The sequence below is a fragment of the Folsomia candida genome, unplaced genomic scaffold, assembly GCF_002217175.1.
Source record: "Folsomia candida strain VU population unplaced genomic scaffold, ASM221717v1 Fcan01_Sc003, whole genome shotgun sequence".
NCBI lineage: Eukaryota > Metazoa > Arthropoda > Collembola > Entomobryomorpha > Isotomidae > Folsomia > Folsomia candida.
The window spans coordinates 6425037-6444513 of NW_019091195.1; the positions used below are offsets into that span (position 1 = coordinate 6425037).

Consider the following 19477-nt stretch of genomic DNA (forward strand, 5'->3'; position numbering starts at 1 on the left):
TCTTCTCAGGACAATTTTGCAAACTTGGGAAGAGCGTTTAATGAAAGCAAATTTAGTGTACCAAATTATACCGATTACAAAGTTAGATTGTGACTAAAACATTCAAGTATAGATTCATAAAACAAAAATGTGTCAATGGGCTAAAGCATACCAAAAGTCTCTTGCACTTTTGATGGATTTAGTGGTCTTGTGGTTCGGATTCCACAGTGGATGAGATTTTGGTTGTGATCCCGGTCCCACAATCTAAAAATAAAAGCAATGGTCCATGAAGAACGCGTAATCGTTAAACCTTTCAAGTAGTGACATTGCAGTGCATATTTTATCCTGATTTACAACCAGGAGTTGTAAGGTTGGAATGAAATAGCAAACTTTCTGATTTTTGAGAGAAAATATTAAAGCTCACGTTTCAACATTAGACATCAACATTCGCTTAGCAAAATATCTTTTAAATGGCTAATCGCTGTTTCCGAATCAGCAAATTAAAATATCTTTAGTTCAATTTATGTATATTGAACGAATGACGTCAATATAAGTGAGCTTTAGCTTTTTGTAGTACGAATAAGTATGCACATGTACAAGGATTGGGGTATTTTGGAGAAATGTGAAATAGAGAAAGGTTGGCTGGTGTTGAAAATGTTGAAAGGGGTATTTTCTCTGAAGAGAGGCTCACAGATTTTGATGTTCTTGTTGTACTTTGTCACTTTTGTACTCTTAAAATATTGCGCTCGCCACACCCACTCAAATGGTTTGAAGATGACGATTTTCGTGGTTTTTACCTCTACGACAGGATGTTGCAGGCGCAATATGAATAACTCAAAGAGCTTATAACCATTGAGAGTTTTACTGCTCTCATAGCCAATGAGACAAAATACAAAAAGGGCATCAAAATCTTTGAGTGCAATCCGCCTGAGTTTGGCCAATACAATTTTGTCGTCCTTTTCTATTTTGCTGAGATATGTGCAAGCTGGCGTTTCAACATTAATATTGCAACTGCAAATGTCCTAATCTTAGAGACCAGACCAGAAATTGTCAAAACTGTTCTTTAGAAATCTAGAGGAATCCTGCCAACTTGTGGACCACAACTTGAGGTCTTAAAAGTTTTACTGAATTCGAAGAGATATGAGGATAAATATTTTCCACAAGTTATTGACAACAACAATAAGTTTGGTGCATTCGTGTCATTATAACGTAGCTTTGGATTGAGAATGTGTCTAAGGCTAAAATGGCATAAACTAATAAACCACCTACAATATGTATGCACATAAAGAACAGACATAAAGTTTGCGACTTGTACTATGTATGTACGTATGATTGACGGTTGTTGGTAAATTATGCACTTGGAATGAAACCTGTCACAAACACGAGAATTCTGACAGTAATGGAAATTAAATAAGTTAAATAACCTGAAAAACTGCTGATGTTCCTTGGTACGGTCTTGGGGGTTCCTCTGGACTTGGCTTATAGTATCCGAAATGCTTTTTATACAATAAAAATGTCATTAGGTCAATTATAAACTGTAACAAATTGATTATTTGTCGAATAGTACCTTAATCCTGTAAAATCCTTCTGGAATATCTGTCGGAGTTTCCCAAGACACTTCAATACGGCTTTGAGTACTGCCAAGGGCTGGTCTACTCCAGTGGAATCTAAGAAGCAACATATTTTATAAACGATACTGAAAGGAACGCAACATTTTTACAAGGTATATATTCTTATATTATTCAACTCTATGTATATATTTCACAGAACAAAACCCACGCACATACTTAATCGCATGTGTATGTATGTAGGTACATATGTGTACATGTACATGTAATTCTTTTGACGCAAAAAACTAAAGATAATTCAAAGTGACGAGAAAAGAGCATGATTAATGATGTGCTACATGCGCATCGTTTCCTTGCAACTTGATGGCCTTTGCGTAACCCCAAGTATATGCAACAAACTGAATTAATTTGATAAAGTACTAAACACTGGACATTGCCAAACGGGGAGGAAATACTATCTTTGCCCCACGTATTGATATTTCTCAGACAATTGTGTGAAGTGAAAGCGCTACAGTCAGAGAAACATAACGAGATTCTTACTTTGTATCCCAATCTGCATCCGTGCGAACAAGTTGCCACCGAGCAGATCCTTCATTTTCCCGTTCAATTGTTAGGAAAGTTCCTTCTCGCAATGGGTTGTTCTTGGGGTGTCCTCCAACGAAAATTGCTTTCACAACATCGCTGCCTTGATACGTCGCCTGTGAATGCATACGTTGATCATCATGATGTTACGAATGGCAATGCTAAAAATATGCTTGTGTATGCATGAGCAGGCAAATATATTGGCTTAGGGCCTCATTTCATAACGTTCGTTACATAATGTTGAAATGTGTGTTTCTCATTAGACTTAATAATGATTGACTCAATCTTTTGACATTGATTGGCAACGTCAAGTCTGGAATACACTGTGGGAAGTATTCCGTGGGAAATAAATATTTAGTTGGTCCGAACCCAGAACCAAGGTTGAATATTAAAAAAACATAAGAATTGAGTTCTCAATTCCCATTGGAATTCTCATATTGCCCCATTTCGCAAGAAGTGCTTTCACCATCATGCACTTTCGCTAGTCACTTACGGCTGAGTTACGGTTAACAATAAAATAAAGCTTTTAATGGTCACTACGAATGTAGAACCATATTAATATACGAAATTAAGCACAAGGATTATGTATGTATTTACTGCAAGTTCAATTTAAATTACCTCTGGTTCTAAAACTAAATCGCCAAAAGTCATTCCAAAGGGTGTCGAATCTTGTTGAACCTGAATGTTGTATGAATTCATATTCATATTTATCTCAGACAAATTTGTATCAGAATCAGTTTAGAACAATTCATTTTATATCAGAGCTGAAAAAATGAATTGAAATAACAACTTCAATTACCTCAGGTACTAGTGTAAACTGTTGGTCTAATAAATTTGGTGGCAATGGTCCCGGTCCAATATTTGTACCCTAAAAAACCCATGACTTCAGTAACCAACTTTCCATTCTTCCTACCTTTTTATAATAATATTTTTTTTCAACTTACATCAATCATTGATTGAACCAATGTTGGAAATTGTTGCAAATAGGCGTCTAAAGTGTGCGGACCATACACAGTTGAAGCTGCCTTAATACAAACAGGTCATTCATTTTCATTTATCATCATTAATCTCATTTATTTTTATTTGATGTATACCTCATATCTTTGCTTTTGATACTCCTCAAACGTGGCAATGTAGTGAGAATACACATTGCTCAGCCCTGCAACGACTACTCGGGGAGCTGGTTCTCCCGGAAGTTTGTTCGAAACAAGTTCATCCACAACCTTTCTCAATCGACGACCAGCCATTGTCTGAATGGATTTATGCAACAATAAATAACCGGTGAAATTTCCTCGTTTACTCATAGCACAACTACTCACTCATATTTAAATTGAGCAAAATTAATTGTTATGTACCGTCAATTCGCCAGGAACGCCGAGGATGTACAAGTTTCCAACTCGCAAAACCTGCGTCTCCACAATAGAGGGTACCCACTCATAAGGAAAAAAAGCTTCCCCCACTGCGAGGAGTACAGGTTTGGGACTAAAAATCAGGGATATGAATTATAACTCATGATTTTTTATCAGTCTGGATAACATCAAGTGTAGCCTCAAGGTACACATTTATGTACGTAAGAGAAAGCACTAGTAAAAGTACTCGTCTGAAATTGATCATGTGCAAGTTGGAAAGGTGAAGGTTAGCCAGCTTTTCACCAACCGCAGTTTTCATCTCGTCGGCATGAAGGGGATTTGTACAATGTGCGTCTTACGAGTAAAATTGAATGGACTCTTTATACATATGATAGGCATATGACAGCCTTTCACATTTCACGGATTTGTATTTGCAGAAAAGTGTAAAAAAGCTCTTTGTCTCTTATCTCAACCCCGTAGACCAGGGTAAGCAAACACACATATATATTGTCAACACTTAAAACAGGATTTGTTTCCCCAGGGACACTTCTCGTACATAGCGTGGATTTTAATATGTACGTAGTAATTTTTGTGAGTACCTACATTACTACACAAGCAGGTGTGAAGCTTGGTATTTGAGACACATTTGTTACGAGTTTCTTACCTTTGACACTCTTTCAACTCTTCTGTCGCATTTATTAAATAATCCTTGATAAAGTCCCAGAAGATACTTCCGTTCGTGTTCCCCTGTTGAAAGTCAAACATTCCAGGACCATCAGTTGTACCTGGAATATAAAGATAAAGATATGTACAAAGATGTGTAGATTTATGGATGAAATAGATAAAGTACCAGCCGCAAACGAATGACCCAGGGCGGCCTTGCACAGTTTTTTCACTTCCTTTTGTCCATTAGCGTTGGTAATTTCAACCTGTGGAAATCGGGTAATTTGTGAAAACTGCGTCAAGTCATGTCATAACACATTATTCTGTTATCAGTTCAGTACCTCGAACAAGCTCATGTTGACATACTGATGCTGAAACTGGACTGGACCAGAAATAGCTTCAGTTGCATCCCTGTATAGCTCATCAGCCTTTGTGAATTGTCGTTCCCCAATGATTTTAGTGCTTTCCTCCATATTTCCGTTGACTCCAGGTCTATGCGGATATGTGATATATGCATTATTTCAGACTATTATATATACTTGTATATTCTATTTACCCAAATGCAATACACTTCTGGACATAGCAATTCTGTCCATTCGAATCGCAACATGTACTGGTTTCAGTGTCGCAAGGAAGTCCTGGGTTTATACGATAATAAGTATGCGTACATATGTCCATTGTATCGATATATTCACAATCTAAACATCTCTGCTATACCTGTATCTATACATCGTGGACCCTCGATATTGGGACTTACATCACCAAGATCTAAGATATAAGACATAGTTACAATAACACGATATTTTTTAGCGTTCAAATAGGAATTCACTTGAAGAACCGAATGCGGCAACAAAAGAGCCTTTCCCCGGTCTGGCATTGGGATTCATTTTACTTTCAAAGAGCAAGGATGCATAACCTTTATTGTCCCCGGACAATAAAGTGTTCGTGTTGTTCATGCTTGAGGATAAGTCAATAGCACTCGATAAAATTAAAATAATAAGCTAGATAAATAAATTCTAAAATAAATAAAACCTAGTTGGATGCACTGGGAACCAATTTATTGATCCTAAGGGACTCCCATCTAGACTCTCGAGCCGTACAAGCTGCATATCTTTGTCAACGTCATGAGTGTACCTGAGGCAATTTGGAAATATTTCTTATTGAGTGTGAAACAGCTACATATTTGCATGATACTCAAATAAAAAATAAGTACAACACGACATAAATTTCCAACAGAAAAATGTTGAAGCCTTTATCAAACTAAGTTTTTGCCAAGCAAAACACCGTCATATGTACGCATAAACGATGATATTTTCTTACAGATCGCGTTCCGCTTGTGGATTCGCTAAGTAAGATGACGGTGATCTGTTAATGTTGGCAGCCAACAGTTCACCCGAGTTGAACAGAATTTTTCCAGGCTGAACGTTGGCGTCAGCCCGTTCAATGCTCTGAACAATGCCATCCACAATTGTTTTGAAGTTGTCTCGGTTAAATCCAAGACTCGTTATTCCATACAAAAGGTATTGAATATATCCAGCGGGCCCGCTATGAGTGTGGGTCCCAGATAAAAGCACATTTTGCGACGTGTAAGTTTCGCCAAATCGAAGCTGAAGTTCGGCGACCACCTAAAAATCAAGAAATATGGAATTCTACTGCAACATGTCTTCAACCTTACGGGTAATAATATTCGTAATTTCATTCATGTTGTTGAGTAAGATAAGTGGATTACAAATTTTCCCATGTCATCAAAAGAGCACAAATAAGTGTACATACATAATTCTATTGTAGTTGTATGTAAATATGTATAATTTGACATCTATGTTAAACAACTTTTCCAACCCCCAAAGTTAAGCCAACCTGAAATTATGGATACCCTCAATAATACCTTATGTAGGTAATAAATCTAGGCTCAAATGTGTCTAGGTTGGTTCTAAGGAGTTGTTGGATTGAATTGGAAAATCATTAAGTAAAAAAAAAGTTTCTCCTAGTCCAACTACGTTAAAGAAACTTGAGATGCCTTCACCGGAAGCTAACCCTTTCATTGATTTTTTTTGCTAAAAAAGACAGCCAGGACATGCCCAAATAAGTTATGTTTTTTATGGATGCAATGAAACCAACCATATACATATAAATATATACAGGGCAGCCTCATTCATAAATTAACAGTGTGTGTGTGACTTCTTATATGACAGCAGTAATATTAATTCTGACTGTCTCTGACTTTGTACTGAAAAACTTTGCTTGAAGACCCTGTAATAATTTGCGTTGCAGAATAAACGAGTCAGCCAGCAGTTGGTGGTTCAGAGTGTATATTTTCTGTCTACAGTTCTTAAGTATGTATGTATATAGTATTTACAATTAAGAGAAGCTGAAAAGTGGAACAAGCAATTATGGCATGATCCTGCGTAGCTGGAAAAATGTGCTTTTAATGTGAAGGAGAAAGAACTTTCTCCGCTTCCACTGCCTAAATTGCTGAATATACATACTTTGCGACATAACATGTAATTACGATTGCATGTACGTTTGCGTTATTGTTTGATCATCCGCCCACCCACCCACACTTTGTCGTCGTGTCGTGATAATAACTTAATTACCTGGGTTTTTATGGCCTGGTCCACCATGCCAATATCAGCACTCACGTAAACCACTCGACTCCCTTCAGATTCGAAAACAAATGCCCTGCTCCAGAGTCGTGTATGAATCCCCGTTGCGGACTGTGTCAGAGATGCGTATCCCATCTTCCCATAAAAAAGATTTATGTAATTATAATTTGTCGAATGCATTCAATTTTTAATACGTCTAGTAATTAGTATAAAAGGGGCAAAATCATGTGTAACGTGGGAATTTGTTTTCCTAGACGGAAGTAATCGCCGCATTGATGATGATTCTTGACCCACATGACCAGGCCAATTATTGTCTCAATCTCGCAGAATAAGGTGTGTATGTAGTTTACCACATATGCAAGGCTAACTATTTTACTGTGCACAAACCATCCCAATATCAGCAGCCGGTCCAGTAACGTCAGCAATACCAACGCCAATCCCGAAATTCCCATCCTGGTCTCCATGAACTCGGTCAACCAGGTTAATGACGAGGGCGCAAAACAAGGCAAATTGCCACACAAACGTAGAAAACTTTCCCATTTTGATTAAGACTTCTTGCAGAGAAGAATAATGGGAGCAGACAATGCAACAGTTAGTGACCAATTAACCAATTAACCTGGAAACAAATAGCGTGGACGTGGTTGGTGACGGTAGGAAAAATGTTAGGGTGGTGAGCATACTATTCCCAACGAACAGATTATGTTGGGGACATAAAGCAATCACTGAAATCATCACATGCCCAGAAATTATCAGACAACTTTTCAAGAACAGCAATACACTCACACAAAAAAATTGGCTCTTGTCAACGTGTCATTCAAGAAGATAACAATTAATTGGGTGTGAGAGCTATTCTTGCCAAATGTGAAATAAATGTTTAACTTGTCAATAAAAATTGATTTTAGCAGATTGGAATTTTCCAATCGTTTATAGATATGTATGTACAGATGTACATATGTTCGTACATATCAGCAACTCAACTTGCTATGTATGTCTGTCAAAGATGACAGGTTGAGATAAAAAGCAATAAGTGTTGCACTATTTATTTAAAACATTTGTACTCACTGTCCCTGGACATAATGAAATGTGTCATCATCATACTAAATAACTTTGACTTTTTATTCAAAATTCTAAAAATTCTCAGATAGGTCAACAAGAGTAATGCAAAATATGGACTAGAATCTTCAAGAATATAAATTTTGATAATATCAAGGAGAGGTTGTTGGACAAATGACACACATTTTATGACGTAGTAGAAGTCGTAGGTCCAATGGGCGCCATCGTTGCAGTTTTCCGCAAGGACTTTAAGTACGTTGATGTCTCTTCATACACGACGAATGTAATGGCTGTAGCGGGGACAACTCGGATAAGATTTGGGAGCAGCCCTTTATAGTATCCTCGGAGGCCCTCATTCCTTTGCAATGGGAAAATAAATAGAATTACTGGATAGCGCCGAGACAGACAGTTCAAGAAATGACAAAACTTTTACACTTTGCCTTCTAGAGCCGCTTCCGTCATGAAACGTAAGATATATATCACCACGCGAATTGAGAGGCGAGTTTATTAACTTTTAACATTGATAAAATGGTCAGTCATTTGAAAGACGCATGACATTGAACGCTTGCGAATAGCGTGTAAAATAACAAATCTTGCAGAATATATTATCTTTATCAGTACCATATTTGCATGCTTATATACATATACGGCCGGTCACAGAGTTGTCAGAAGAGTCAGTTCTTAAAATTAATGTAGTAAATCAACACCTTACACAAATCCTACGCCTGCCGGCAGGCATCAAACAACATACGTGGAAGACGACGTGGATACCACAAACGATACATTTACAGATATGTAAAATTGTTGTCTTTTAAGACCAGTGATAATAATAACCGTAATAATAGTAAGGGAATGAGCCAAAGAGGTACATAGAAAGTTGACACAACATGAAAGTTTTACAAGTAACAATCCGGAGAAATATGTTTTTTTTTTTCATCAATAACCCTTGCAAAATCTTCTACGGGGTGAAAATCTTGCAATACCTTTTACAACGAATAATATCATCTGCCACTAGGACTTGTGAAGGTCTCGTAAATAAGAAAAACCAAACAAATATTCGGAGTCACATGAAGCAAATATGGACTGAGTCCCTTATAAAATCCGCGTAATCCTTCATACCTCCATGTTTGTCGCATGACATCAATTACTCCTTCATAAACACGATGCTGATCCTGGAGTCGTGCACGTACAACCTGATATGGGTAAGTACTAGCTGCTGCGATTAACTTGGAAATTGCTGCAAAACTCAGATATTCTGACGTTGCCTATTCAGCAAATAAATGGCAGGTAATTTGTTATATGTTTCAAAACAGGGTAATTACAATGAAATAAATATGGCATTAAATGACAAACTTACCAATTTTGAATCAATTGGCATGTTTCTGTACGTGTTATACATTGTCTTCATTTCCTCGTAGGTCATGAACTGAATGGCCCCGTGAGAAACGCCAAACATTCCAGGAATTAAGCCTTTGTACAGTCCCCGAATTCCTTCCATTTTATAAACTTTCACCAATGCATCAGCCATGCCATTGTAATAAGTAGCAGCAATTGGGGCCCCTTAAGAAGCATTAATAATTAATAGGGTTGTATAAGTGTGAAAATAACTTGGGATTAAAAGTTTTTCCGTTACCTGCAATTGCTGGGGCTACCGTCGGAGGTCCAGTACCATATTGTAAACATAAACGAGTTTTTACTACCCAAATGGGATTTGTAAACATCTGAAATTGCATCAAAAACGTTTAAAATTTAAGTACAATTATTTTCGGTCTTTATTGAATGAGTGCGCTAAGCTAACCAGCGTCAGAAAACCAGCTTCTGTCGCTATGATCATATGCTTTGTGGGTCCAAGGTTGGTTTTTGAGTCTCCTCCTTGCCACCATGATTTTAACGAGTTATAAAACAAAAAATATAGTCCCCAGGCACTACCAGCTCCCCAAACGTTAGGAGTAACACCTCTACACAAATTATCATTGTCCAGTAACAAGCTCACAACAACATCCAAGAGTGCAATTTATCTATATGTAAATACCTGTAAAGTCCACGAAACCCTTCATCCTTGAGAATGGACTTGAAAGCATGGAATAAACCATCATATTTTGGTCTAGAGCTGAGGCCATCATTAACAGCGAATCGAATTTTTACAAGATCAAGAGGATGCAAGAGAAGCGTAGAAACGACTCCACCTGCAACAGAAACAAAAAATATTAGCAAAACTATAATAAATAACTTGTATAAGAAATTATTATCTGACCAGCTACACCAGCCAACATGTGCTCCATTTGAACGTGGGCAAACGCTGGTCGTGGTTCAGACGATGGTGGTGCGATACTGGGAGCTACAACGCTTCCTGCCAAGACTTTGGGAAAAAGTGATGAAAAATGTGATTTTCCACTATATAGCAATGTCGTATGAGAATGATTGACAAGATAAGATTCAGGTGGCTTCTGCGAGGCTACTGTGGCGTTTCTCGTCTGAGTTGTCGGTATCATTACAATAAAATAAGAAATTTCTGAGCTTGATGACCATCCACTCAGCCCCCTGAAATTTAATCAAACAACACAAAAATAAATTATTTAATCATGATTTGACATAAATGCAACTCGACCAATACATGTGTAGTATAATTCATGACTAATGACTATACTTTAAGTTTACTAAAGTTTTAAAGTAAACATTTGTTTAATGCCGAATCCTAAATAACGAAACTCAACAAAATTGATAACAGTTCAACTAAATAAATGCACAGACAGTGTGGGACAAAAATAATAATATGTATATCTCGAGTTCAATAAAAGTAGTCTTGTGATCTTTGACCCTTTTGGTTCTCAGTTATATCTTGAGTTGATTAGTTGCGGAAGCTCTATGCTCTGTACACATTCTACTGACTACAGGATTATTGAAAAAGTCATGACTAAAATTAAAACTGCATAAAAAGTTTACCCACCCGTATAAATTAAGAAAATTTATTTGTTTGCAGGGTTAAATACACATTACACAAGGTGCGTTTAGGTCTATAATTAATCGTGAATGCAGTACGTACTAAAGTAAAACGTACCCGAATTTACAATGACGATGACTAGATTTCAAAAGCGATTCCAAGGATTTAAGGGTCATATATGTAGCACATCCAGCTTAGCTACCACTACTGGCATGATTTATGTACAACTTGGTTTTTGGGCGATTTCTTCAATTACTTGTTCCTATTGCACTGAAATAATTGTAACCTTAAAGCATAATCAATTTAAGACTTAAATTTTAAGTTACAAAAGTCAAAAATATAGTCACTTACCAAAAATATTGCATCAACCACTTCAAAAACCCTATCATGATACTCGTTGCTTGGGTAGGCTATTTATTTTATGGTATTACTACACAAGAATCAAGTTGAAATCATACAAAAGAATTTCTCCTCACTGAAATACACATATTTGAGCTAGAAGAGCAATCAGGAGAGGCTTAAATTATTGTAAAAAGAAATGTTCCTAATATAGCCCTCATGGTATAAGTAACTTTTGCCAAGAAAAACGGGAAAACCTTCCACTTACACAAGAATTAAAAGTGTGATTGCTTTCTCGTGCAGTGTGCGTTTTAATTCTGATTTCTTAAACTTGGGAGCCCAAAGTTGAAGTTTGGAGGACGATCTGATGATGATGGTGAGCACGTTGTTGTTTCGCTGCTTTTCCGCACAAAACCACTCGTTGAGTTCTCTGCATATGCCAACTCAACTTTCTCTTTTGCTAAAGAATCAGCTCTTTGTTTTGTCGGTTTAATATTCAGACCTGACCGACTCGATGCAAATGCAGTTTTGGGAGAAATGTCGAATGAGTTCGAAAATGGGCATTACCAGACGAATGACTGATCATAAGTCATGTACTCATGATTGGCCAATTTAAAGTTTAATGAAGCAAAAAGCGAGTTTGGTGTGAGTTGTTTTTATTCAATGAACATACAAAATAACAAAAGTTATACTATGGAGAGAATTTAATTCCTTTATCTCTGGCAGAAGTTAGCTGCCCCACTAACGCTTTCACTTTCGGATGACAACTTTCATTTTGGAAATATTCGTGAGTAGAATCAAAAAACTCTTGGAGAAATTTCGGACGACCTTCGGAAATCTCATATTCATAGGCCTGCATGATCATGTCAAATTTGTCCAAATCTTTTACCAGCTTCCCTTCAGGAGTTGTAGCATTCTCATATTCCTAATGTGAGGATATTTCATGGAATTGATTAAAATCGACTATAGAACTTTAAATAACATGTGTACTAACCTCGAATAGTTCCTTCATTTCATTTCCTTTGTTACAACCTGGCAAAAGTGAAGCCAACTGGTCGATAGCTGCTGTCTCCAAGCGGTTTTTGGTGTCATTGCTGACGCCACAATGAGGAGTTATATCCCCAATTATCGATTCTCCAATGTCATGTACGATGGACAATTTTATGCACCTACATGTGTATCAGATTAGTTAATTCTTTGTTAGGTTAAAAATGATTCATTGAGGAGAAAATAAGTATGATTTGCACCTGTTTATGTCGATTGTTGGATCATCAATTACAAAGCCACTCATTATCGCCATTCGATACATATGACCTGCAACAGTCTCTGGCTTCCGAACGCCATGACGAATCCATCCGGTTCGATCCAGGTGCTTAAACAAAATTACACCGTATAACGCGAATTTATCGACATTAGAATAATGTCTCATTCATGTCTCATTTGAATATGGTTTTTCATAAAAATAGCATGGAAATTTTCATAATGCTAGTGGGGTCGGGGCTGAGAGAGTTGGATTTGAGTGCGCGAAGAAGATGCACGACGGAGACTCACCACCACATTTATCTGGTTTGCATATTCTTGTTTTGACCAAGTTTTTTCCTGTAATTAGTATAACATTTGAAACAATTCAAAAAATACTCACCTTCAGTTTAGAGAGGTAGTCGAGAAATTTTAGAACGGGGGGCATTTCACTGCCCTCATTCCTCTCATCCATTTTATCCACCGACTCGGCCATGCTTCTCAAAATTCTAAGAAATTCTCCTGGTGAGTTACTGTTTGCTATTTGGTAATTATATTTCAAGAGATGCTCAGAAGAGATGAGAGCTATATGGCACGTTTTCTGATAATTTATGTCCTCACCATTCTGTTCTGCCTCAGTGCAATCAGGGGAACTATACAGTGGTCTCAAATCCTAGCGCACTTTCATATCGGTATTGGGGGCATCGGTTCAATAATTTGCCTACTTATTTAATTTTCAGAGATGATGATTCGGCTTAAATCATTGTCAAGATCACAAAATGGACGCCTATTGGATTGCTTTAAGATTTATTGGAATCCCCCAAGGGAACTCTGCTCAGGGAGGAAAGATAATTCTCAAAACAAACCAGTTGAACCTGGAGAAAGTATAAAAGAAATGCCAGTCAACAAACCTAAAGGAGGATTTGTAGAAGCAATGGCAAAATTTGAAGGGCATGAAAGTTTCACAAAAATGCTGCGGAAATCTCCTCTAGTTCAGGTATACGTGCAAATAAATGGTGCCTGTATGTTATGTATGCATTGAATAATGTCATACGTAATTATTATTTTAGATTGGCGATCCTCAAGGGAAAATAGTTGAAGGAAAAATAATCCATGTAGTAAATGACGATCTTTATATTGATTTCGGTTCAAAATTTAACTGCGTTTGTCCACGTCCTCCTAAAAATGGAGCGTAAGTTTCAAATTTTCAGCATTGTTAGTTAAAAGGGATTATTATTAACACTTTTTTTTATTGCTGTTTAGATCTTATACACTCGGAAGAAAAGTTCGAGTGCTAGTCCACGATCTTGAACTGTCGACGCGATTTCTTGGGGCGGCCACAGACTTGACAATTTTAGAAGCAGACTGTACACTTCTTGGACTAGCAGCAAAGACCCAACCACAAGAATCTATTTCACAAGTCTCATGAGAATAGTTGTCTAATATCTATTAAATATTTTGCACTGTTTTAGTATTCTAAGGTGTGAATTAGTGGTGTGGAGAAAGTCAGTCAGTATGGTTATACATAGAGGAATATGCTCAGTTAATCATTTAATTAAGCTGGATAAATCGACATGTAACTTGCTCTAACCATAAATTAAACTATGAATAACATTAAAGTTGTATCATTATAAAGTGAGTTCTCAGCATCACTCAATTTCATAGCTTTCTCATTTTGCTACAACAACGAAAAGAAAGTTGATGAGTCTCAGCATGCCCCCCGAAAATGATCGATGAAAGTTCGTTGAGGCTTTGATGCAGAGGGATGACTCAAAAGTTGATGTGTTGGTTGTTTTAATATCACTTCCGCGGAAGTTGTCAACAATTATTTGGTTAACCTTTTAAAAACGGATTCCACCAATAAGGTGGAGGGCGATTTCGATCTCTTGGCGACGGACTACACCAATAAGGTGTAGGCCAAATTTTTCGCCTTAGCGACGGACTACACCAATAAGGTGTAGGCCAACTTTTTCTCGTTGGCGACGGATTCCACCAATAAGGTGTATGGTTACAGAATTCCGTTGAGACCGGGCTACATCAATAAGGTGTAGGAAAAAATAAAAATAAAATGACCGAGAAAATTTTCTCAGTTCCATTCTTTCCTCCTTATTTGTCGTTGGTTTTTCTTCAAGCCTGAACTAATTTTTTTAGAGTTTAGCGTTGTAGTTGTAGTGGGGGGAGGAACTCGGAGGAAGTGCATCAGAGGTCACGCCGCGCCCCCGAAAAATTATCCAACATTGGCGCCGCTAATAAATTGGTCGGCGTTGACCTCTGACCTGTATCATGTTGTAAATATGATACAGTTCATATTTTTTTAAAATTATCACAACGTTCTCTTTAGCTAATATATTCGCAATAGTGTCACCACCGATCGGAACAAGTCACAGAACACTGAAGGACAAAATTATAGCTAATAACTTGTTTAAAATATAAAATGCATCCCAAAATCAGTGTCATCAAATTGATGACATGAATGATGACGATTTGTTCGTTTAGTTTATTTTTGTAGTACTATCAAAATCAAATCCGATCTTTCTATCAAAATTAATATCGTGTGTTCATTTGGTTCAGTTGCAATTTCATGTTAAAAATGTATTATGTTATAATTTTTGTTGTCGAATCAGTTCCAGGTCTCTAATAAATCATAACTGCATCAGTAGAATATTCAAAATCGGTTTGCATTAATTCAGTCCCCAACTGATTTTATCACCGCCCCACAAGTCGGTCTCAATGGTATTCTGCCCCCCAGTAAATCCGCCCCCAAATGCAATAGAAACCATTTTTAATTCCGTTTTTAAATGGTATCCAGGTCAAAATTAATTAGTTTTTATAAGGTTAAAAAATTATTGTACTTCAAGGTTGAAACTTTTGAAATATTTCAATAAGCGCTGGGTGTTCATAATCGTGCAGCCAGTTCGAAATTGGTTTTGCAACTTGCTGAGAAGGTAATTTTGAATATTATAAAAACGTTATGCATACAAGTTTCAAAAATATTGAGTGGAAGTTTGTTATGTTATTAACGAGAATGACGATCTTTTTAGTTCTCCAGTGAAAGTGCAGGCCACAGTTACCAAAAAGTAATACAAGAATAGAGACATGTCCTTCCGTGAAAACTCGAATAAAATTCCTTTGGGGAGGCCGGCATCTTCATCTTCGAAACCATCCAGTGGGTCAAGCCTACTTAAGCCTGCATATCTACGTGGTGGTGGTGGTGAATCTAATTCCAATGATGATTACGAGCCATTTACAAATCACTACTTTCCCAATTTTCCCAATCCCACAACTGCAGCAGCTGTATCCAGTGCTGTAGCTAATATAACATCGTCATTAAAACGGGATATCAGTCGGTCTCATCGATCCGGATTTGATGATGATAGTAATGGTAGTCAATAATTTACCATTTGAAATGAATATTGAAAAGAGTATTGAGTAGGGATGGAGGAACATTAAAATGATGAAATCAAATGTTATTAGATACCCGGGACTCTGGAGGAGATCGGAAACGGAAGCGACGATCACGCTGGATGGGATCAGAGGATGAGAAGGCTGTTTTTCCAGGAATGCCTACAATTCTTCCTCCTGGGATTGCTCCGGATAAAGCTGAGGCTTATATAGGTAATTTGAAATGCTTCCCCAAAATGATCACAAATAACGTTTAGCTACATATGTGTACTTCAATACAATGTTTATTATTACTGTTGGTAATTTGTATGGCAAGTTTATTAATTATGTATATGGGGGGCTTGCCTCCCATTTTTCTAACCTCCATTTTCTTACAGCCCAACTACAAATTGAAGAGTTAACAAGAAAACTTCGTACAGGAGACATGGGGATTTCGCCAAATCCAGAAGAAAGGTGTGGCGTGGTTTAATGATAATGAATCATGATGGTGTTCAATATTGCTGAATATATTGGATGAATCAAAATCTAACTAATTTTATGTCATGATTAATATGCATATGCCATTGATAGTCTGTGAAAACTTAATTGTTTTATTTCCTAATTGACTCAGTCAGTCATCAGTTTAGGATTATCCATCTCATTCGTATAAATATGGATTGGATACATATATGGATAAATTTTTATTTTTATTTATGACATTAATAATATGACTAAGTTACGTGCAAAAATGTTTGCAAAATTATTTATCTGTGGGTTCATACAGTTTGGTACATATGTGGGGTTTTGCTTTTCTTTTAATTCCAGATCACCATCACCGGAACCGATTTATTCAACTGACGGCAAAAGGTTAAATACTCGAGAGAATCGAACACGAAAGAAATTAGAAGACGACAGGCACAAGCTTATCCAAAGATTACAAGAGCTGAACCCAGATTATAGACCACCCCAAGATTATAGGTATTTTTGTTGTGCACTGAAAATTACAGATAATGGTTTTATTGTAGATGCATTGCATTGTTATAATTAATTGCAGAACTCCTGTTGTGAAAATTGTTCAAGAGGTTCCGATTCCTCAAGAAGAGCATCCTGAAATAAATTTCGTGGGACTTTTAATTGGACCCCGAGGTAATACTTTGAAGTCACTAGTAAAAGAGACCGGGGCGAAAATCATTATTAGGGGGAAAGGTTCGGTAAAAGAAGGGAAAGTTGGTGGGAAAGCTGGACAACCTTTACCAGGTAACACACATTATTACTAATCACTATTACCACTTTGTAACAACTATCTATTCTGCTTATTTGCTTTAGGAGAGGATCAGCCTCTTCATGCATATGTAACGAGCAATAACCCAGAGTCTGTCAAAAAAGCATGCGACAAAATTCGCGAGATAATTCGCCAAGGAATTGAAATGCCTGAAAGTCAAAATGACTTGAGAAAGAATCAACTTCGTGAATTGGCCCTGTTGAATGGAACATTGCGTGAATGTGAAGGACCGAAATGCAGCAATTGTGGATCAACGGCCCATCGGACGTGGAATTGTCCGGATAAACCTAACTACACCAACAGTGTTGTCTGTACCGTTTGTGGCGGAGCAGGACATTTAGGAAAGGACTGCAAGTGAGTTATTAATTATATTATGGATAGATTATGAAAATTACAAATTTTAGTTTCATTAACAAATATTGAATTACAGATTGTCACGACCTGGAGCCGCTGTACCTTTGGCTGTTAATTATGATGACAAAACCAAAATAGACGAAGAATATCTGTCCTTGATGGCTGAGCTTGGAGAAGGCAAAGCCGAAACAGGACATCGACCAACTGGTGGAAGTGGTTGTGGATCACGATTTTCTAGTGGTGGACTATTTGACAGGTCATCAGCTCCTAAGGCACTCATGTCCACTGGCTCACATCATCAACATCAACCGCCAGTTCCACCACCAAGTGTTGGAGGTATATTATTTATCATCGTTCATTGTTTTAGCCTGAACCCGGACTTATGTAATTGTCCATCTGTCTGTCTTTCGATAACTCTCGAAAGAGTTAACTGATTGACTTGAAATGCGATTTGTTACCTCATCTCACTTCAACATCACAGCATACTTCACTGCACCACATGGATCTGCACCATCACCACCACCAGCTCTGCATACATATAATTCTGTCTATTCTGCAAGAAGTGACTCAAGATTCGACATTGGACTTGCGAAAGGAGTTTTGCATTTGCTTTGGTTGTTGGATTCAGTTTTTGTTGTTCTTTCAGAGGACAAAAGTGTCAGCCTTCGAACTTGGCCTGCCTACAAGCACTGCTTACTTGGGAATACAACTGCCCCTAGTAGTACTACTACTACACACTGTTCTTTCTTACCACCATCGCCAGTCGTGGTCGTCGTCGTCGGAAGAAAGAAATTCCATTCCCCCATTCGATGCATTCTACTGACTGGGTTTACTTTGCTCTATAGCCTGTCTGCAGCCCCAGCTTTTATTCCTATGATTCTCTCTTTCTGTACATAATGCGAACATGGGAACATACATAAGCTCCCCATAGGCGACGAGAAGGAAAAGGAAGGCTTGGCTCAACTCTGGGCTATTCGCTGCAGTTTAAAACTTTGGGTCGAAGAGAGCGCACCAGCGTCGAGCGAGCCAGCGTTCTCGAAGTTGTTGAGCGTGGTGTGTAGCTTCCCTGGCACTGAGTAATTCCCATGTAATTGGATTGGATTGGAGTCATATACTGCTTTTGGTCGTTCAAGAGTGGAGAAGAATTATATTGAAGCACAAGGAAAGTGGAAGGGTGCATCTCAAACACAAGAATTTCAAATTCCCCTCATGTTACTCGCTGAGCTTAACCTGAACTGCCTTTGGTCTCAGGTTGCATTTTACTATATGCATGTTGAACAAAGTTGGAAACAAGTTCGAAGATGGGCGAAATCGGTCAAGTGGTTGACCGGTGGAGGTCATCGGAGTGGGTGGGGTGGGGTATTATGGGGTAAAATTTCAATATTGTCGTAGAAAGCTGAAATTTGGTGTAGAGTTTGCTAGTGGCTTCTACTACTAAAAGTGGAAGAATAATAGAATATGGAAGGAGAAGAATATCCTGGTTCGGGCTAAGCAAAGCTGAACTGATAGGTTTTTGATATTTACAATTCTTGATTTCATGATCGTTTGATTAATTTTTCAGCCGCACCTCCTCCATTGCCTCCAATGATGCCACCAGGAAATGGTGAGTTAGTCGTCTTGTATTCCATTTTAATTGTAGCGTTGTAGTAGACACTTAAACACTAAACTCATGCATGACGTTTCGCCATAATTTATAATTTTATCAATTCCAGCACCACCACCACCACCCCCTGGCACTTCCATCCAACCTTCTCCTCCAGGAATGGGTTAGCATAGCATGTTTAAACCTTCTCTCTCTTTATAACAAGCTCTGACTCGAGCTCATGTATGGAAATTGTCCATTGAAAAATATATTTTTCTCTATTTAATTTCAGGATGGAACAGTTCGTATCCTCCTCCTCCTCCACCTGGATATCACACCCCTTGGACTGGGTGGGGTGGTCCATCTCCACCAAATCAACCTCCACCACCGGGCATGTAAAATTTCTCTGATGAAAAACATTTGTTATAATTTCCACATTTTCAAACCACTTGTAAATTGTTAGACTATACCATTGTATAATTAGTTCGCGAGTATGTTTGTTTTATGAATAAACCGTTGGTTGGAATTCTTCAAAATTATAAAATTCGTTTGCAACATTTTT

General features: G+C 37.7%; 5 protein-coding genes across 8 annotated transcripts; 2 read left to right on the top strand and 3 right to left on the bottom strand.

The window, feature by feature from the left end:
• Window positions 1–14: 14 nt before the first annotated feature.
• Window positions 15–7432, bottom strand: LOC110847318 (neutral ceramidase B). The gene is made up of 19 exons (XM_022094246.2): window positions 7132–7432; window positions 6736–6879; window positions 5462–5766; window positions 5174–5275; window positions 4971–5098; window positions 4859–4909; window positions 4698–4779; window positions 4483–4633; window positions 4329–4407; window positions 4143–4263; window positions 3485–3611; window positions 3224–3379; window positions 3074–3154; window positions 2929–2997; window positions 2748–2807; window positions 2088–2245; window positions 1547–1646; window positions 1404–1475; window positions 15–243 (listed from the first exon to the last, which is right to left on the bottom strand). The coding sequence occupies exons 1-19, from the start codon at window positions 7282–7284 to the stop codon at window positions 133–135; spliced, it is 2250 nt and encodes a 749-aa protein (XP_021949938.1). The 5' UTR covers window positions 7285–7432; the 3' UTR covers window positions 15–132.
• A 407-nt stretch (window positions 7433–7839) lies between these two features.
• Window positions 7840–11429, bottom strand: LOC110846708 (mitochondrial folate transporter/carrier). Of its 2 annotated transcripts, none has more exons than XM_022093539.2 (9): window positions 11090–11429; window positions 10856–11008; window positions 10052–10338; window positions 9830–9983; window positions 9596–9755; window positions 9431–9518; window positions 9155–9357; window positions 8917–9062; window positions 7840–8155 (listed from the first exon to the last, which is right to left on the bottom strand). In XM_022093539.2, the coding sequence occupies exons 2-9, from the start codon at window positions 10912–10914 to the stop codon at window positions 7984–7986; spliced, it is 1269 nt and encodes a 422-aa protein (XP_021949231.1). In that variant the 5' UTR covers window positions 10915–11008; window positions 11090–11429; the 3' UTR covers window positions 7840–7983. The 2 variants fall into 2 exon arrangements, with proteins under 2 accessions (XP_021949231.1, XP_021949232.1); XM_022093540.2 differs by having other exon boundaries at window positions 10856–11024.
• Window positions 11430–11716: 287 nt separating this feature from the next.
• Window positions 11717–12976, bottom strand: LOC110845739 (5'-deoxynucleotidase hdd1). The gene is made up of 4 exons (XM_022092226.2): window positions 12720–12976; window positions 12325–12449; window positions 12072–12246; window positions 11717–12002 (listed from the first exon to the last, which is right to left on the bottom strand). Exons 1-4 carry the CDS (start codon window positions 12810–12812, stop codon window positions 11769–11771), a joined length of 627 nt encoding a protein of 208 aa, XP_021947918.1. The 5' UTR covers window positions 12813–12976; the 3' UTR covers window positions 11717–11768.
• Window positions 12700–13952, top strand: LOC110845740. Its single transcript, XM_022092227.2, has 4 exons — window positions 12700–12841; window positions 13057–13313; window positions 13387–13508; window positions 13580–13952. The coding sequence occupies exons 1-4, from the start codon at window positions 12811–12813 to the stop codon at window positions 13743–13745; spliced, it is 576 nt and encodes a 191-aa protein (XP_021947919.1). The 5' UTR covers window positions 12700–12810; the 3' UTR covers window positions 13746–13952.
• Window positions 13953–14132: 180 nt separating this feature from the next.
• On the top strand, window positions 14133–19461 carry LOC110845738 (splicing factor 1). 3 transcript variants are annotated; one of them, XM_022092222.2, is made up of 12 exons: window positions 14133–14148; window positions 15151–15261; window positions 15358–15698; window positions 15791–15931; window positions 16096–16171; window positions 16523–16675; window positions 16752–16954; window positions 17024–17333; window positions 17410–17669; window positions 18895–18936; window positions 19046–19099; window positions 19208–19459. In XM_022092222.2, the coding sequence occupies exons 3-12, from the start codon at window positions 15413–15415 to the stop codon at window positions 19312–19314; spliced, it is 1632 nt and encodes a 543-aa protein (XP_021947914.1). In that variant the 5' UTR covers window positions 14133–14148; window positions 15151–15261; window positions 15358–15412; the 3' UTR covers window positions 19315–19459. The 3 variants fall into 3 exon arrangements, with proteins under 3 accessions (XP_021947914.1, XP_035705341.1, XP_035705340.1); XM_035849448.1 differs by lacking the exon at window positions 14133–14148 and having other exon boundaries at window positions 15097–15261; window positions 15358–15692; XM_035849447.1 differs by lacking the exon at window positions 14133–14148 and having other exon boundaries at window positions 15098–15261; window positions 19208–19461.
• Window positions 19462–19477: the final 16 nt, after the last annotated feature.

Bases quoted from the DNA above. Each gene is read 5' to 3' on its own strand.
- LOC110847318 (XM_022094246.2), bottom strand. From the start codon at position 7,284: ATGGGAAAGTTTTCTACGTTTGTGTGGCAATTTGCCTTGTTTTGCGCC. The intron at 5,767-6,735 runs GTAATTAAGTTA...CTTGATTTTTAG, and splicing joins ACCAGGCCATAAAAACCCAG to GTGGTCGCCGAACTTCAGCT. The intron at 5,099-5,173 runs GTTTTATTTATT...CTTATCCTCAAG, and splicing joins TTCCCAGTGCATCCAACTAG to CATGAACAACACGAACACTT.
- LOC110846708 (XM_022093539.2), bottom strand. From the start codon at position 10,914: ATGACCCTTAAATCCTTGGAATCGCTTTTGAAATCTAGTCATCGTCAT. The intron at 10,339-10,855 runs GTACGTTTTACT...ATTAAATTTCAG, and splicing joins CATCGTCATTGTAAATTCGG to GGGGCTGAGTGGATGGTCAT. The intron at 9,063-9,154 runs GTAAGTTTGTCA...TTTGCTGAATAG, and splicing joins TGCCAATTGATTCAAAATTG to GCAACGTCAGAATATCTGAG.
- LOC110845740 (XM_022092227.2), top strand. From the start codon at position 12,811: ATGCTTCTCAAAATTCTAAGAAATTCTCCTG. The intron at 12,842-13,056 runs GTGAGTTACTGT...TTTAATTTTCAG, and splicing joins AATTCTAAGAAATTCTCCTG to AGATGATGATTCGGCTTAAA. The intron at 13,314-13,386 runs GTATACGTGCAA...TTATTATTTTAG, and splicing joins GGAAATCTCCTCTAGTTCAG to ATTGGCGATCCTCAAGGGAA.
- LOC110845739 (XM_022092226.2), bottom strand. From the start codon at position 12,812: ATGGCCGAGTCGGTGGATAAAATGGATGAGAGGAATGAGGGCAGTGAA. The intron at 12,450-12,719 runs GTGAGTATTTTT...ATTTTGTTTAAG, and splicing joins ACTACCTCTCTAAACTGAAG to CACCTGGATCGAACCGGATG. The intron at 12,003-12,071 runs GTTAGTACACAT...TCCTCACATTAG, and splicing joins AAATGAAGGAACTATTCGAG to GAATATGAGAATGCTACAAC.
- LOC110845738 (XM_022092222.2), top strand. From the start codon at position 15,413: ATGTCCTTCCGTGAAAACTCGAATAAAATTCCTTTGGGGAGGCCGGCA. The intron at 16,676-16,751 runs GTATTTTTGTTG...AATTAATTGCAG, and splicing joins AGACCACCCCAAGATTATAG to AACTCCTGTTGTGAAAATTG. The intron at 16,955-17,023 runs GTAACACACATT...TATTTGCTTTAG, and splicing joins AGCTGGACAACCTTTACCAG to GAGAGGATCAGCCTCTTCAT.